The following is an 18,356-nucleotide window of genomic DNA, read 5'->3' on the forward strand; positions in this document are numbered from 1 at the left end:
GTTGATGTCGAATCCATTATTTTATTTTCAGGTTGAATCCGCCGAAGCACCTTAAGAAGGAAAAACACGTTTCACCGTCCGAAATACTTCTGGTCTGACCTGAACGTGAACGAGAAACCGGCGAGTGTGATCGCAGACACTTCCTGTTGTCGAGGTTTTTGGCCAAATAAAAAGTCCCATAAATGTCATGAGTGCGTCAGATTTAAAGACGATTCTTCAGCTGCTCATGACACTCGTGTTACAGACTCCATGTGGTGTGAAGTCGGCAGTTTATGGACACATTTAGATGTTTTATAATATAAATATATTATATAAGTTGACAAAGAACGAGACGTGAAATGTTCCTCCGGAAGATCTTCACCTCTAAATCCTCTGGATCTCAAACAGACGGATGTCGGTGTCGTACCAGATCGGAGGATCCACGTTGCTAGCGGCAACAAGAGCCGGAGAGGAAAAGAGACGAGTCGTCGTTTCAGAATCGGAACCGGCAGAAAGAAGCGAAACACAACGTTTACATGTTTGTTTACCGGACGTTTGTTTACCGTAAGTAGATGACCCCCCACATGTACGTGCGGAACCACATGGCGGTGCCGGCGTTGGCCTGGTACTTCCTGATGAGGATGGGGTGGGGGACGGGCAGCAGGCCCACCAGCGTGCCGTGCTGCAGGAACTTCAGGATTTCCGACTCGTCCGTCAAACCCCTGAAGAACAAAAAGAAAAAAACATCTCCGGATGAGAAGAGCGGAGGCCGTTTGTTTACAGGTAAACAAGCCGCTCGTCAACCAGAAGCTGAAGTCTCGTCTCCTCCTCACTTGTCGATGCAGATCTTCTCCACCTGAGGAACCAGAACCTGCAGCAGCCGCATGATGGTCTGCAGAGGAAGTTTGCTTTTCCACGACGACACCTTAAAGAGCAGGAAGACGGACGGAGGGCGTCACGCGGCGGGAAAAACAGGTCTGAAGTAAAGATGGAGGAACCGGCGCGGCGGGACGGACTCACCCAGTCCGGGTCGGCGCTCCACGGCACCGTCGACGAGACGCTCGACAGTCGACTCCTCGCCGCCTCCGACTCGACGCGGTCGCCCTGACGACAGAGCGAAAAACATGAGCTGCAGACAGAAGCGCGTGGACATCAGAGCGGGGTTGTCGGCGGCGGTACCTCGCGGTCTCTCTCCGAGTTGGACTCGGTGTCCACGTCAGCGGGCGTCTGCGGGGAGTCGGCGTGAGACACCGCGACCAGCGTCCCGTCCTCGCTCACCCGAGACTTCTCCGTTATCTTATCGATCCCTGAGACAACACGACACACAATCTGGGTCACCTTCAAGATCAGACTGCAGCGCACGGCTGATGATGTCATAAAGACGCTTTACAGGGAGAGTTGGACGTGAATTCACCGAAGAGATTCGACACCATGTTCACGTCTGACGGATAAATCTGAAGTCAGTGAGCTGGTTAGCTTAGCTTAGCAGAAGCAGATGGAAACAGCAAGCCTGAAACTGCCTGCTCATATTCACCGACGTGAAAAACGGTCCCTGACTCGTCCCACGAGGGAGGAAAGGGAGCAACTTCCAAAACCTAACCTGGTTTAATATTTGATAGATTTTCAGTCTTTTTACGAAATAAAAACTCATAAAATTACCTTTATTCTTTTTTTTAAATGAACATCATTGAACCTTTGTCTGTTTGGACCGATCGGACCTCCTACCTGGCGTCGCTTCTAAGCTGGTTTTGAGCGTGCCGGGCTCGGCCGGTACCGCCGGCCTGGAGCCCTCCATGGACTCGGTCTCCGTGGAGTCGGTCCTGGAGATGCCCGACGACTTCTTGTTCTTCTTCTTCTGCAGGGCCTTCTGAATGGACGCCGCGTCCGACGGCAGGTTGGCCAGCTGGTGGAAGACGTTCCTCTTCCGGATGACGGCGTACACCAGGTGGCAGTTTCCTGCCGGGGGAGAGTTCAGGTGTTCAACTGTGACGCGTCGCAGCGAGGAGTTCAAACACATCTGCGTCGTCTCACCGTCGAACTGATACTGGATGATGTTGTTGAAGACCTCCAGCAGGAAGAAGACCAGGTGGTGGTTCTGGGGGGCGGAGAAGAGGAAGGGGGGGGTGGAGAAGGCCTCCAGCAGGTGGAGCAGCTTGTTGGCCGCCACCATGGACAGGCTCTTCAGGTAAGGCGAGACTGTGGAGGAAACAACACGTCACAGGGGCCCCGCAGCTCTCTGGCTCCTCCACCAGGGGGCAGCGGTGCTACTCACTGTTCACGATGACGGTGAGCAGGCAGTCGAACAGAGGCTGCAGGCGCTGGTGACCGCTGGTGACGATTTTGTGGAAGATCTAAACGTGAAGTAGGAAAATGGAAAAAAAAGGAATCATTATCGTGGCGACTGCTGTTACATATTAATTTATAGAGGAACAAATATTTGACAGCAAACAACTTTTTAGGGAGAGAAAATTAAATATTCTCCAAGATTAAGATGATTAAACAGAAATGATCACGTCTGACTAATGAAAAATGCAATTTCAGATCTTTAATAGAGATTTAAATGGAAAGTAATAAGGCCACATTATGGTAAGAAAAAAAAACATTAATAATAATATTTTGCATTTCAAGAATAAAGTCAAAACATTACGAATCAAATCAACTTTAAAGTCAAACTTTTCAGAATAAATCAAACAACTAAAGAAGTTTTAGATGCTTCAACAAAATGTGCCTTTCGTAGATGAAATTAAACACTAGAATATTTGAACCCGCCCGTGAACTCACCACGACGAGCAGGTCGGCGTGCGTCCCTGTGAAGACAGGGATGTCCATGGGGACGCGCAGCGTGTACGGCTTGTTCATACGAACGCCGAAGTTTCTCTCTCCGCTCAGCAGCAGCAGGATGAAGACGCCGAGGTGCATGAGGCCGACCCGAGCTGCGCACACACACACACACACACACACACACACACTAAAATGCGTGAACCAGGTATTATGATTGAATCTGTCTCCCCCAGATCGACTCACACTGATCCGCTCGGGCGTCGTTCAGGTAGAAGAGGATGGGAACCAGCATATCCAACACGTCGCTGCTCTTCAGGACGAAGAAGAGGAACTTCTAAAAACACACAAAACACAAGTGAGTTAAAGCTATAAACGTAGTTCACTGGATTTTAATGCCCGCCAGCTGAGTAGCTGAACTTTGAGTGAGTAAATTTATGCACAAGAACCAGTATCACTTTTCTCAGGACAAAATTATAACATTTCAATACTCTGCATATTACACATGCAAAAACATTAGCTGATTCACAAAATGAATAAAAGAACCATTAAGAGATGTAAAATGAGGTAAAACTATCACAAAGAAGCAAAAGAAATCCCCGGCACCTTGTTGAAGTCACAGAACTTCCAGAAGAGGATCAGCAGCTCCTGGTGGAACTGGATCTTCTTGGTGGATCGGGGCAGGTAGGTCTGGATCAGAGGGTTGTTGAGCAGCCGGGCCAGACCTTTGAGGATGAAGCTCAGGTCCTGATGGAGAGAGGAGACACGTAAACATCCCTCCGTACCGCCTGATAAATGATCTGCGGCATATTTCACTACACCTCTTCTCTGTGGATCCTGGAGAGATAATTCACAAAGAGGTTGTTGGGTCCAGGAGGCTGAAAAAAAAAAAAAAAAAATTTACATCTGAATCAGTGCTTTAAATTTAAAGACAATAAATCTGTTATTAATCCGAGTCACCTCTGACTCCGCCTCCGTGGCTCCGGAGGCGTCCAGCGCCTGCAGGGTGGTGCCGGCGGCCGAGCTGGCCTCGTGCTCCAGGGTGACGATAAGGATCTGGACCGCCTGCTCCACCAGCTGCTCCCGGTAGTCGGAGAACAGCAGGTGGTTGTACGGGATGCCGTAACCGATGGGGTCGTAGGCGCACACCACGTTGAGCAGGGAGGTGAACAGAGGCAGGGCGTGTCTGAAAGGCAGCTGGAGGTCAGTGACGCTGTTCATTCACATTTACTGAGTAGAGACCGATTTTAGAAACTCTTGTGTAATAAAATCTATTTTTACGAGCTCCTTACATGTTTTTATGTAAACTTCAAATTTAACATTCTTCAAGACGTATGTAGTTGTGTAAAAAGTGCAGTTTCCCTCCTTAAGTAGGTCAAATGTTAAACCTGTTTTCTGAGGAGCAGAAGAAGGAGATCCAGGGGTTGATGGTTTTACTCTCAGACGAAGGAGGGAGGTACATGGCTTCAGAGAAACAGGTGATGAGCAACTTCAGCAGCTCCGTCCTGAAAACACACAAAAACAACAAGATCACACAGGAGGGATCGACGTCGCTAAAGAGTTTCATTTAATTATCCGTCAGATAAATATTCTACAAAAGGCAAAAACAACAATTCTTGTCCTGTCGCCTCCAGATGAGAAAAGCCTTTGTATAATCAAACTAGATGAAAATTGTGTCACTTTATAGCAACTTCAAATTGTTTTAAAAGTCTCAGACTTTGTCTGAAAACAGTCCGGTCTCACCTGTTCAGGTCGTGGACGTAGTTGAGAGGCGGAGCCTGAGCAAAGCCCACGCCGGCCTCCCAGATGTACTCACAGCTGTCCATGGACCGCATGTCCTCGGCCCTGTCCTGCAGAGGAAACCACTGCTAGTAAAATATTCACTTATGTCCCGTTAATGATTTTCTGTGTCTAATTATCAATTCAGATTTCAAATGTTTCAGTTTTGGACTGATTTCGTCTTTGTTGGGCATTTTTGACAATTTGTTGACTAAAAAAAATAATTAAAAGCAAAATAAGCAACAACAAAGAAAGTGTTTTGTAGCAGTTAAAAAACAAAGAATTATGATATTAGGCTTTTAAGATCGCATTAATGCAGACAAGACCAACTTAAAAAAAGCATCTAATGCATTTCATGGATAGTAAATGACACCCAGGAAATAAGAGAGGAAACAAACAAAAAGAAAAAGCAGTGTTGACCTGACTTTATTATATCTTAAATGAGCATAATATTCAACATTTAATAGTCTTTTAAACCCTCATTTACTCTGTGAAGGTCTGCAGCGAGCCACGAGACGTGTTCACACCTCCTTCTGCCGTGTGATTCGACAAAGCCGAGTACTCGGCTGACAATATCTGCGTGCGACACCTCGGCACAGATAACTGCAGCTTCAGGAACACGTGACAACAAGGTGCCGCCGTTTGTTCCTCGTCGGTGAGCTGACAGCGAAGCGCACCGTGCCACGAGTTTACTGGCGGTCAAACTGAACCCACTGAGCTCTGAAGTCGTCTGTTTGAGTTATTTCAGACTTTAACCTAAATAAAGAGAAAAAAGGCTAAATTACTAAAACGGTTAACGTGGTTTTGTGCAACAGATTTTTGACTTCATTTTCTTATGACCCATCAGGTTTATCCAACTACAATGACGCCATAAGACCAAAACACACGATAGGATCACAGACTGGATATAAAAGTGTTCGTAGCTTCCGTGTGCAGAAGTATCTTCAGCCGCAATACCAGCGAGTGCCACTAGAGGTCGGCTCCAAAAAGCCTCCGGCTCCATAGACTCCCATTCAACTTCTCTCATCAAATCCAAAGTGAATAAAATGTGTCCATCAGTTATCTCGGTGTTGTTAGCTAAAGTCACTCCTTCTTCTTAGTTTTCTGGAGGTCCATCTGAAAATAATCCCTCATTCATTAGAAAAGAAGATTCAAGAAGACCTGTTTTTGGGGGCGTGTCTGTTTGATTGACAGGCCTGTGGTGCAGTCAGGTTACAGCTATCGGTGGGCGGGACAATACAAAACAAAAAGATAGTTAACGATTCCAGATAATTTTTTCCGAAACTTTAACTTTGCTTCTTTCTTTTTTTTACACCATGTTTGACGTTATAGAGAAAAGACTTTAAAACTATATACAACCTTGACTTTTTAAAAACACTTAAAAAACTCAAGCTTGTTTCATGCAGAAAGTTTTAATTTGCCAAGTGTAGGAAAATATCTGTTTTTCCTGCATCCAACTTTAAATTCTGATGAATGAAAATGAATTCAGCTGCAGTGTTTTTGGGAGGCAGCAGACGAATACCTGAAATATACGGCGGTTGATATATTTGAAGCCAATAATGACACCTTTCGACCTGCAAACCACCAGAAATCCTCAGAGAGGGAAGTGAAAGCTCGACAGCTTCCTTCCAGTAATTGTGTTTTTCGTGCTTCACGCTCCAACGAGGCCGACGGTAACCAACGACAGCCACGGGACAGTTTCCACCTTCTTGCCACAGAAACACGAGTGTTTTGCCGAGACGTGTCCGCCCTGTTCAAACACAAGCTCACGTGGTGTCACTCATTAACTCCGGCGACCGCCTCGGGAGGAGATAACGGCGCCGACCGAATAATAGAAACCCGTTTTATGCGAGCGGTGAAGTGTTGACTCTGCTGGAGCTTCAGGGATTAAACAAAGCAAACACGCTGCTGAAGTTAATTCTGTTTACTTAATACTGTGGAAGAGACTGCAGGAGCAACAGAGGTTGGTTAGCCTAGCTTAGCATACACACTGGAGGCAGATGGAAACAGCTAGCTCGCTATATCCAGAGGTAAAAAACAAAAAACAAAAGGAAAACAACTGTGATTACTGTTAATAATAAATACTAACGACATTCTCAGCTGGATTTTGTGATTAGCGTTAACATATTAAAGGTACTTTGACAATCTGTCCAGTATTTCCCCCTAAAAACCAACAACGGTCACTTATACGTTTCTTTTTTTTTTTTTTGTACGTCCTAATCAAAACAAGCTAAAATGTGTAAATGACACCGACTTTATGTGCAAACGTGTATTCTGTCAGGCTAGCTTCCTGTGTTTATGCTAAGCTAGGCTACGGGCTCTGAAGCGGGTGGGCGGACTCACCGGGCCGCTCTTCTTGTGGCTCTGGATGGTGAAATCCGGACAGAAGAGCAGGTCGGCGACGGCCAACATCAAGGACTCAGCCAGCGGCCGAGCGTCGTCTTCGTCGGCGTCTTCGTCCAGACGCTGGAGGACGACGAGAAAAGTTACGTTTGTAATGTGTTGTTTGTTTTGAGGTTGTTTTATCACATTTTACATAATATATTTTAATGCAACCAACCAATTTGCTTTTATAATGGTTTTTTTCTTTTTATTTGAGCTAATATGCTAATGCTAGCACCCTTTAAACATGGAAGCTAGTTCACCGACGTATCAAACAACATTTTTGTGAATCTGACGGTCAAATTAGCCGTTTAACTACAAACACGCTCACAGTCGTGCGTTTAGTTCCATCGTTTAGTTCCATCGTTTAGTTCCATCGTTTAGTTCCATCGTTTGGTTCCATCGTTTGGTTCCATCGTTTAGTTCCATCGTTTAGTTCCATCGTTTAGTTCCATCGTTTAGTTCCATCGTGTAGTTCCATCGTTTAGTTCCATCGTTTAGTTCCATCGTTTAGTTCCTCCTGTCGTTCTACTGTTCATCTTTAAATTCTTCTCTTCAAATCAAGTCCAGTTTTTTTTCCCTCCAGAACCACAAACGGAGTCCATCAGTCGGTTCCTGCTGCTTCACCTCCCAAACTTTCATTAAGGGACATTCAATCCCTCCTTAATTCAACCGCTGGCCAGGAGGAAGAGATGGGGGGGCGAGGGGGGAGGGGGGGACACAATACGGTTAGTGTTTGGACCGCGGTCCCCTGAAGACCAGGTAACCAGAGACCCTGGTGGGGGGAGGTGGGGGGAGGCTGGCTCTGGACAGAGACCTCCGCAGCAGCAGTCTCATGTTACGCTGCAGAATCAGAATCAGACGGCAGCATCTCTTCTAACCGCTGCAGATTGTTACGGGACATCAAAGCTCCTCCGGTCGGCACGTTTAAACTCCACAAACCGTCCGCGGACGGATCGCTTCCCTCCGTCGCCTCGTCCAACACGCCGACGACAGTTCCTTCACAGGACAATTTAAATCCCTTCAATTGCACCTTCACCTGTTCTGTTCTGGTTTTTTAAAAAGATGCAAAAAAAATGCAACAAAAAAAAAAAGTTGAAGCACCAAGATTCAAACTAATCGGCCTTTTAATTTGTAAAAAGTGTTGAAACGTCCCAGTTTAAAGTTTATTCTTCAACTTTGACCTCAATATGTTTGAAAGTAAATAATAATAAAAAAAAAGATTATTATTTGTTTCAGGAACGACATCGTCTGAATAAAAGGTAAACGGACCGTGACAGCTGAGCAGTGTGTTTGATCGGGATTTAAATATTTCAACGACTGTTGGATGAACTTTGTAATTTAATTTGCAGCATCAGCAGCTTTTTCAGTGTAAAACCGTCAGTGAACGTCGAGCGCTGACGAGCCGTCACACCTCGTGTCCTCCGAACTCTGTGTGTGTGTGTGTGTGTGTGTGTGTGTGTGTGTGTGTGTGTGTGTGTGTTTCGTACCGCCGTCCTGCCGGCTCCGGGCACCGTGGACCAGAAGAAGCCCCTCCAGTCGGCGTCCTCGAAGATGAAGGGCAGGATGCGGGTGAGCAGGCGGGTGCAGTTCACCACGATCTGCCGCTCCCGGTCGGACGGGCAGCCGGAGTCGGAGCCCTGAACCAGCCGCTCCACCGCCTGACGGAGGAGAACCGGTGTCACGATGCGAGACATGATGAGGACGGATTCATTAGAAAGAGAAAGCCGACATTGATTTTGTCAACGACGTCTAACAACGGCGCTTTCCTTTAAGACCTGGAGGGTTTTTTCCTTCACCTGTCGTGTCTTTATACGAATGACCTTTGACCTTTACGCTCACAGCGTGGGAACAACAAACATCTGCATTCCTTCGTCTCCGACCGTCTCCAGGATGGACAGAAGCTGCTCTAAAGACAACAGACGGGAGGTCCCGGCTGCCCGGAGCGGCGATATTATTCAGGAATAAAACGGGTTCATGTGAGCAGATTTAACAGAACCTGCTTCCACAACAGAGTTTTGTTCCAAACTTCCTTATTTGTCTTTTGTCGGTCCACTTCGTTTACGTCAACGACGACTCTTTCGTACAAACCAAAACGCAGTCGTGGAGTTCCTCAGGGTTCAACACTCGGACCGTTTACTTTTCACTTTACACAATCTTGTCTCAGGAAAACTAAATATCATCAGGAAGCTGCACGCATGAATCTTCACCTCATTTTCAGATGATACGCAGCTTTATTAATCCGATGGAACCAATCAGACGTGCTCCTTTACGACTCACTCTCCATGTCTTTAAAGGCCACTATTGCATCGTGTTAACTTCCTGTCTTCTCTCCTGTAGTTTTGTACTGCAGGTTTCTGATTGGTGGTTTCTGGCTCTCCATGCTGTTCTTTTCTGTCTCTGCTCTCCCTTCAACCAAAACTGTTGGCGGCAGACGGCCGCCCGCCTCTCGAGTCTGGTTCTGTCGCAGGTTTTCCTCTGAAAGCAGAAAACTGACTGGGGTTACCTTGTAGCAGAGGGTTGCCAGGTTGGACGGAGACTCCTCTCTGACGGCTCTGATCTCCGCCGACGGCACCAGGGCGAAGACATCCTGGACGGCGGTGGAGGAGTCGGCCCAGAACTGATCCCAGAACACGTCGTCGGTGGCTTCGACGGGCTGCGGGAGAGGAAACAACGTCACGGCGACCCCTGAACGCAGCACGGTGGAGTTTTAATGTGACCGCAGCTCCAACGCTGAGATCCTTTATTCATTTTGAAGTTAAAGTTTCATTTTCTAGTTTTGTCTGACAAAGACTGAACTTTTCCAATATTAATCATAATCAAGCAAAATGTTAAATATCATCAGGACTTTTGATTGACAACGACTCAAAACATTTATCGATTCTCCACAAAGCAGCTGATTAATTTTCTAACAGCTGACTAATCATTTTATCGACTGATCGTTTCAGCTCTAAATGTCAAAAATAAAAATCTGCACATAAATGACACATTAGGGCGTCAGCTATCAGTTATTTAGATTATTTGTGAATTAGCTAATTAGTTTGGTCTTAAAACATCAGAAAATAGTGGAAAACAGCTGCTTTAAATGTCAAAATATTGAATATTAAATATTAAAAATCCACATAGCAGCAGATTAATTTGACTAATCACTTAATCAACAAATCGTTTGTGCTCTAAATGTCTCAAATCTAACAGTCACAGGAAAATCTGCACATAAATGGCCCAGAATTCAACATGTATGATATTAAAAAGTAACATTAGGGCTGCAGATAACATTAATCATTATTATTGGTGAATTTGATGATTAGTTTGGTCTTCAATTTTTAGAAAATATTGAAAAACAGCAGATTTAAATGTCGAAATATTTACTGTTTTAGCTTGAAAATGACTCAGAACATTCATCGATAGCAGCTGGTTAATTTAGTCTCGACTGACTAATCGATTAATGGGCTGATGTTGCAGCTGGAACTTGAACACAACTCTGACGCAGGCTGATAAAAGGCGTCGTTAGTTTCACCTTAAAAACACCTGCAGCCTGAAAACTGACGCTCAATCGAACATTATTCAGGCCACATGTTGAACGTTCACGTTATTCTAAGGAGTGAAACAAAACGAGTGTTTTTTTATACCCCGAAATTGCACAATTATTAAAAAAAAAAAATTTAAAATAAAAAAAAAAAAAAAAAAAATCTATATTTTGAAGCGTATTTTTTGGGGAAATCCTCATTTGCAAACAGGTTTTTTTTTCCCCTGCACTTGCTGTGATGTTTGCTGCTCTCCATGCGACCATCTGGCACTCCAACTTTATCTCCGCAGGCTGCATTTTTAAGTGCGCAGACGCACGCGCTCAGCGGACGTGTCTTTATTCCACCTGCAGTGTTTAAGAGTAAAAAAAAATCAAGATAAAAACCAGAGACCGACCTGTGTTTTGGTTGTCAGCTGGATCACCGCCTTCCTGAAGTGCAGTTTGGTGTCGGTGTTTCCCATGTTGCCGCCTGGATCCGTTCAGAGGGATAATCTCCCTCATCCACCTCACAGCCGCGCCGCGCTCCTGATGCATTCAGGGGCGGCTCGGAAACTTGGGATTCAGGCCAAATATATCCGCTGCTCCGTCTAATCGATGCTTTAAATAATTCTCTCTTTATGGAAGTGTATTTAATTATTCGTTTGCACATTAGTAAATAAATAAATATTATGATAATTTGTGATATATTCGTAAATACATTAAATTACTTGTACCTGCATATACTCAGATATCGCCTACATCAATCCAAGATAAAGTGAAAAGTTCTACAGGATTGGTAGGACTCTAAAAGTACCCACAACCCTCACAAAGAGAAACTAGAAAAAACACATTTACATTAAAGGTCAGTGCCTTTGCAATAATGACAATTAATGATATTAAATACTGTATGCTGTTTGTTTTGATCTAAATCTGTCTTTATTTCTCCGTCTCTTACAGAAATGTAATAATTCAGACGGCTCCTGAAGGCAGCAGCAGCAGACCAGGATCCAAACTCGTCGACTTCCGGGATCCTAATGCACATATTTGCTGTCATGTTTTCTCACGTTTTTTACTGCAGGAATCTGCTCTTATATACACAGAAGACAAAGATTCAGGTGCAGGTATGACGACTGGAAACACGTCATCATGACATCATCATCATCATCACCTGTATCATTATATCACCTAGTGGCAGCGAAATAACATTTGTTTTTTTCCTCCCCTTAGTGCCTGTTAATGTGCACAGGAGGAGGAGGAGGAGGAGGGGGTAGTGGACGGACCCATCATCGGTTAAATGAGTTCTGGTGTTCATGGAGCAGCAGTGACATCCAGTGAACGCATCATGGGACGCTCTGACTTCATTACAAAACAGGATCATTTAACAGCAAGTGAAAACCAATCATTATTTTAAATCAGATTTAAAATTTACTTCAGTAAATATTTATTTTTGTTAGTTTTAATTTAATGTAATTTAATTTGAATTAATTGAATCTTATATCACTTCAAAAACAGATTGTATATTGCAAAGTGGGTATTATTTTTTTTCTATGCTTAAAATGGAAATTACGCTGGTTTAGCTGTTGAATGAATAAATCTGTGATCTTTTTATTGCTTGTATAAAACACTTGTTTTACATTGCTTGTATAAACATAAAAAAACAATTCAAAATTAAACAAACAGCTCTATAAAGTGTGCTTAAAGTGAAGAGGTCTGAATCTTCTCTGAATATATTAGTTTTATATATTCTTTACGTTGTTTTTTTAAGTTTATTACTTTGTATTCTTCAAGCAAAGTCCACATTTAGTATCTGTAAGTGAAAAATTGTGGTAAATAACACATAATATATTGACCTTTACATTAAGGGTCTGAAAGACTTCATGTGGTTATTATTAGGACATCGAAGAGCCTCTATTACCCAACATATGATTCTGACGGGAGTGTAGACACCAACATATGATAATCAGACAACTACAGACATGCTTTATTCCTGATTCACGTTTCTTTTAATTCCAGAATCCGTAAACTTCAGCGTGTAAACAGCTGCAGGTCCGATGTGACGTCTTCATGCTCCGACACCCACCAGAGTTATTGAAACGCTTTCTGACAATTACCGACACGGATTAACAGCAGTGAATCATCCAACTCGCCCCGCAAAAACAAAAATGTTTCTTCACAGAGAATCCGGCGGGCCATCCAGCTGCAATCCAGCTGCCAGCCAGCTGTCAGCCAATCAGGACGCAGCCTCCTCCCTGCACACAGCTTTTCTCCAAGCAAGCTCACGCACAGACTGTTTGGATTTCAATCTGAAGCAACATGACGACGACAACGAAGCGTTTCTGTGTTTTGGTCTTCACGCTGGCAGCTCTGTCCGCAGTCGAGGTGGTAAAGAGCTCTTCTATCACTGAAATCTGCTATTTGTTGTCCTTTATAAGAGTTTATCTGACTTTTTTGTTATATTTTCAGGGTCTGTTGAATGAAAACAGAAGAGACATATTTTCTATTTTGCCCTCCTCGTCCTCCTCGTCGTCCTCCTCCTCCTCCTCTGAAAGTTCAGGTGAGCAGCTCTCTACATCAACATCAGTCCAGGCTCTCTGGTTTCTGTCCGCTGAGCGTGAAGATGATGCTTTTATTTTGTAGGAGCTCTCTGTCTGAATGGAGGCTCCTCCGTCCCGTCCCTGACCACCGGCGAACACATGTTCTGTCTGTGTGCCGACGGCTTTGACGGGAGACGCTGTGAAACAGGTGAGAAGACAGCTGAAGACAAAAACAAAGCTTCCTTCATAGTTTTCCATGTTTTGTTTTGTTATTTCTTTTTTTACTCACCCTCCCACCGTCCTGCTGTTTCCGTAGTGAAGAGCGGTCACTGCTTGGAGGGCGTCGGATTGTACTACAGAGGCTCGGCGTCTACGTCGGTCAGCGGGAAGACGTGTGTGGAGTGGGATTCGGACACCAGGAGACGCTACCTGTCCTCGGACGTCCACTCAGGGAGGCACAACTACTGCAGGTGGGCTGAGATCCAACACCACCATTTGTTCTTCACTATTTAGCTAACTATTTAAATTATTCAGTACTTTTAGACAGCATTAATTATTTAAACCAGTTACAGATAACTACTCCAGCTAACTTCCGTTTATCCGTTCTGTTAAGCTAACTGTTGAAACAATTTATTCATTAATTTGAGCTATATGAACCACAGTTAACTTATATAGTTTGTCAGTATATTTTTCACCTTTCAGATAAACAGTTGAATTCTCTGTCAGTTGGAGCAAGAAAAAATAAACTTTTTATAAAGTCATATAAATGCAGCGAGACTCTCGATCTTATTTCCACATCTGGAGCTGTTTTGGTTTGAGATCATCTTGCTGCTGAAATCAGCCCACACGGGGAAATATATAGGTCAGACTTGGGGCGAGGACATTTCTTCACTGTCATGACTTTTCTGTCTGGGGAGGGACGCGGCTGGAAAATCACTGTCCAAGATTAGTGAACGCTTAATTTGCTGACTGTTTGAGGGTGATTTGATCTGATTGTCTTCAGTGCTGTTTTCTCCAGAGGCCGTCACTTACTGCAACCTTTCACTTATTGTTCTCATTTCAAACCCATTGTGCTGAAACGTCGGTAGTTTGACGCCTTTAATGTTGTTTTTCCTTCAGAAATCTTCAGTACAGACAACGTCCGTGGTGTTACGTTTGGAGAAACCAGCGGCTGGTGTGGGAGTATTGTAATATTCACCGTTGTAGGTTTGACACATGTAAGTCTCTTCTCTGTATCTCGTTAAAACACAACCGAAGTCACCTTTTGTTAATGTTGCAGAGTTTGACACGCTAACTCAAACTGTGACTGAAGTGAATGCAGCTTCATTTCTGTTGCATCAGATTTGGTGGACTTGTGGTTTTTTAGAACAAGTTGAGTCACATCAGTTTGGATTTGGAGGAAATAAGATCTTAGTTTTGACTTGAAGAGAACAAAGAGACATTTTACCAATTCTCTCTCATTCATAGAGACAAAGTGCTGTTTGATTTTGGAGTGTTTTTAGACGGAAATTAATGTTCTTATCCAGAGTAGATGTTTCATCGGTGTTAAAAATCCTCTCTGATCTTGTAGTTCCAGCTGCACCTTCTCCTGCACCCACCGAGTCAAAGCCAGGTGAGTCCTTGCTCAATGTTTCCCCTTTTCATGTTTACCCGTGCCACGGTTTTGACCGTAGTACCCCCCCCTCTGCCCCCGCCTCCCACCCCAGCTGCAGAGCAGACATGCGGCCAGCGCACCAGAAGAAAGCAGATGAAGATTGTGGGTGGAGCCGTTGCCACTGTGGAGTCCCACCCGTGGGTCGCTGCCATATTCTGGCACAGCAAATCCCAGAAGACGGTTTTCCGCTGCGGGGGGAGTCTGATCTCGGCCTGCTGGGTCCTGACAGCCGCCCACTGCTTCCCCGACAGGTAGGAAGTGACATCACTTTATTGTAATCGCAGCAGGTGCTCAGAAATGACTCGGACTGAGTTTGTTTTTGTGTTTCAGCTCTCACAGCAAACCGCAGCGCTTCTCCGTCACGTTGGGGAAAAACGCCCTGAACGAGAGCGACCCGGCCGCGGAGCAAACGTTCAGGGTGGAAGAGATCATCGTCCACGAAGGGTTCAACAACAGCGAGGGGAACTTCAACAACGACATCGGTGCGAACGCGTCTTCAGACTGCAAAACACTCCCCACAAACTCTTTCTTAATTTAAAGCCATTAAAATCAACCAGTGGGGGAATTCTTTCTTTTAAACGGCGTACAAATCTAAAAAAAAAGTCTCCAATTTCAAACAATCAACTGAGAAATTCAAGATTTTTTTTGTCTTTAAAAACATCTTCAGGAGTTCATGCATTTATAAATACTATTTTGGGGAATTTTTGCGATGAATCAAACAGTTTTATGCTACAGATCTTAACCATCCAGCCACTGACATACGATTCAAGGACTCTCTCGAGTTTGTTTTTGCAGTTTAGATGCTTATAATCCAGTCGTAGCAGTGACCTTTGTTAACTGACTCGCAGCTCTGGTGAAGCTGAAGGTCAACGAAGGTCGCTGTGCGGAGGAGAGCGACGTGGTGAGGACCGTCTGCCTGCCGCCGCCTCAGCAGAACCTCCAGCCAGGTGTCACCTGTGAGATCACCGGATACGGGAAAGAGAAACACGGTGAGGAAAGACATCCCAGAGATGTCGTTACGGCTGACTGCAAAAAGTATGTGGACGACCGAACGTTAAACCGACAGCCCAAACAAAAGCGTTTAACTGTTGACTTTCCATTTTCATTCAGTGTACCAGAAGACTCTGAAGTGTTCATGTGTGTCCACATACTTTTGGGTATATAACGTATGAAGAATTAGCATTAGTTTTAGCTACTGTTTACTAACCATTTAAATCATTATGTTCAGCTAGCTATTAGCTTTGTTTCAACCTTTTATCATTAGCTAGCTATTAATAATTGACCAATTACTGCAAATTGCTTATTACTTTTAGGAAAATATTTATTGATTTAAACTAAATATTTATTCATTAGCTTTAAAAGCGTTAATAGTACCAATCATGTTTAGCTAACTATCACATCTAGTTAACTATTTCATGAATTAGTTTCAGCTAAGTTACTTTTAGCTCGTGTTGACTATTTAAACAAGTTATTAAGTAAAATTATCTAACTGTTTGTTACTTTGAGCTAACTATCAAATACTATCTTTCAACTGTTCAGCTCACTATTTCAAATCAATTTATCTCTTACTTTTTATGTATGTATATAAACTTTTTATTATTATTATGAAAATGAAATCTGAATCTGTCATGAAAACAATCTCCAGATAAGTAAATGGAATGAAAAACACATTATTTCCTGCTGAGATGAAAGAAAGTTTCCCTAAAATGGAAATGCATCTTAAAAAAGTAAATGTAATCAACAGTCTCCTGCTTTGATTGCGTTTCTTCTTCTGTGTTTTTTATTAACAGTGTTTATTCTCTGCAGGTTTGTGGTATAAGTCTCAGTACCTCCGGGAGGCTCAGGTGAACCTCATCGCCGATGAAGTGTGTCGACAGGAGGATTACTATGGAAACATGATTACCGATAACATGTTTTGTGCCGGTCGTCCTGACTGGAGTCAGGATGCCTGCGAGGTATTCGCACACGTCTGAACTCGACTTCGGTGTTTCAGTTAGTTGGGTTTTTCTTTTTTCTGTGATGCCGCTCGTGTCGTTGATTGTTTCATTTTCCGTCCCCTCAGGGCGACTCCGGAGGCCCTCTGGTGTGCGAAGTCGACGACAAGCTCTTCCTGTTCGGAGTCATCAGCTGGGGCGACGGCTGCGCCAGAGAGTTGAGACCCGGCGTTTACACCAGAGTGACCAATTACAACCGCTGGATGGAGGAGAAGACGGGTCGGACCTCCGTCACAGCTGGAGACTCGCTGCCTCAGAAATGAGATGTTGGTGGATCCCTTTTCTCATTCAGCAGTTAAATATAATGTCTATATTTTTTTATTTTTTTTATTACCAAATCCCGTAGAAGGATCAAAGCTGGCAAAAAAAAAAAAAAAATCAGATTATTCTGCCAGTATTTTTAGTATTTTATTTGTCTAAAATGTGCAAAAACATTCGTCCTGAGTGCAAAATTTTATGCTTTTTAAATTAAAATTCAAGTTGTTCTGTGGTATTTTGGTATTTGGTGCTCTGAATAGCTACGAAATATTATCTTTTACGGCGTGAAATGTTTTTTTTTCTTCTACAGTACAGAACAAAACTGAAGACATCAAATCTATAAAATAACACATAGGGAGTTATGTAGGAACCAAATAACAATATTTGACTTGTCAGAAGTTAATGTGGAATTTCTTCTGTCTTATTGAGACCATCGGTCGTGTTGGTGAACGACAAACAGATTTATTTACACTTTTTTGCTTCCTGCATGGATACGTGTTTTTTATACACAAAATATACTTTGGACTGGTGCTGTCTTACTTTTAGATAGATAGATTTTTATATTTTTATAGATTATTTTTGTAACTTTTCCTCACTGGTTTTCTATAAATATTATTGTCTTATATCAAGGAAATAATCCTTTTATTTTTTTTGGAATGTACAGGCTTTACTGTCAGGATGTTTGTGTTGTTTACATTATTAGATGTTTGCATCCCATTATTTTGTGCATCTTTTATATTTTTCATTTTGAATTGTTTTGTATGTCAACAACTTTTGAACTGAAACATGTTGAATCAAAGCTTACATCTGTTTGGCCTGTGTTAGTATCCTTTTTCATTTGTAGCACTTCACCACCATCTAGTGGTCAAATTAACTTCCAGTACTTTACTTCAAAACACAACGATCAAACTCTTCATCCTTCATGACTGCAGGGTCTCCCTCTGATCCACCAAAGTGTTGATGTTAAAACAGTAAAATTAATCTGAATTTAAATGTTTATGAGGCCAGAAAGACTCAAAGTAAAACACCGACCTACAAACTTGTCTTTATTCTCACAGCTGCTTTGATTGGACCACTAGATGGCGCTAAAGTGGTGAAAATATAACTGGAGCAGCATCAGGTGGCCCACACCACCTTACTGTTGACAGGACGTCCCGTGTTTGTCGATTAAAATGTAAATAAAGTGGTTTCTTCACTCTGATTGGCTGCTGGTGAAAATGTATGAAGCTGCATCACTCATCAACGTGTAGATTCACGTCATGATCACTGGTCAAACTGCGACTGGACTCATTTTAAATCCCTTTGTGGTCATTTTGTGTCTATTTGTGATCATTTTTGTCATTTTGAGTCCCTTTGTGATCATTTCTAGTCTCTAATCCCTTTGTGATCACTTTGAATCCCTTTGTGTTCATTTGAATCCCCTTCATGGTCATTCTGAATGTCTTTGTGCTCATTTTAAGTCTCTTTTCTAGTTGTTTTGCATCTTCTCACGT

At 43.3% G+C, this 18,356-nt stretch overlaps 2 protein-coding genes across 2 annotated transcripts; one reads left to right on the forward strand and one right to left on the reverse strand.

The window, feature by feature from the left end:
* Position 1: 1 nt before the first annotated feature.
* On the reverse strand, positions 2-10,963 carry hid1b (HID1 domain containing b). The gene is made up of 19 exons (XM_069159986.1): positions 10,840-10,963; positions 9,425-9,574; positions 8,409-8,579; positions 6,880-7,002; positions 4,501-4,607; positions 4,146-4,262; positions 3,718-3,943; positions 3,579-3,635; positions 3,364-3,504; positions 3,004-3,094; positions 2,761-2,912; positions 2,252-2,330; positions 2,011-2,175; positions 1,705-1,935; positions 1,159-1,286; positions 1,000-1,083; positions 813-904; positions 543-701; positions 2-427 (listed from the first exon to the last, which is right to left on the reverse strand). Exons 1-19 carry the CDS (start codon positions 10,903-10,905, stop codon positions 364-366), a joined length of 2,403 nt encoding a protein of 800 aa, XP_069016087.1. The 5' UTR covers positions 10,906-10,963; the 3' UTR covers positions 2-363.
* Positions 10,964-11,455: 492 nt separating this feature from the next.
* Positions 11,456-18,064, forward strand: plaub (plasminogen activator, urokinase b). The gene is made up of 13 exons (XM_069159993.1): positions 11,456-11,544; positions 11,651-12,507; positions 12,600-12,802; positions 12,887-12,977; positions 13,061-13,165; positions 13,274-13,427; positions 14,077-14,174; positions 14,528-14,569; positions 14,664-14,862; positions 14,942-15,093; positions 15,460-15,600; positions 16,418-16,566; positions 16,674-18,064. Exons 3-13 carry the CDS (start codon positions 12,737-12,739, stop codon positions 16,866-16,868), a joined length of 1,392 nt encoding a protein of 463 aa, XP_069016094.1. The 5' UTR covers positions 11,456-11,544; positions 11,651-12,507; positions 12,600-12,736; the 3' UTR covers positions 16,869-18,064.
* Positions 18,065-18,356: the final 292 nt, after the last annotated feature.

The sequence above is a fragment of the Embiotoca jacksoni genome, unplaced genomic scaffold (genome assembly GCF_022577435.1).
Source record: "Embiotoca jacksoni isolate LCO1_2020_lvr unplaced genomic scaffold, fEmbJac1.0.p SCAF_26, whole genome shotgun sequence".
Taxonomy (NCBI): Eukaryota; Metazoa; Chordata; class Actinopteri; family Embiotocidae; genus Embiotoca; species Embiotoca jacksoni.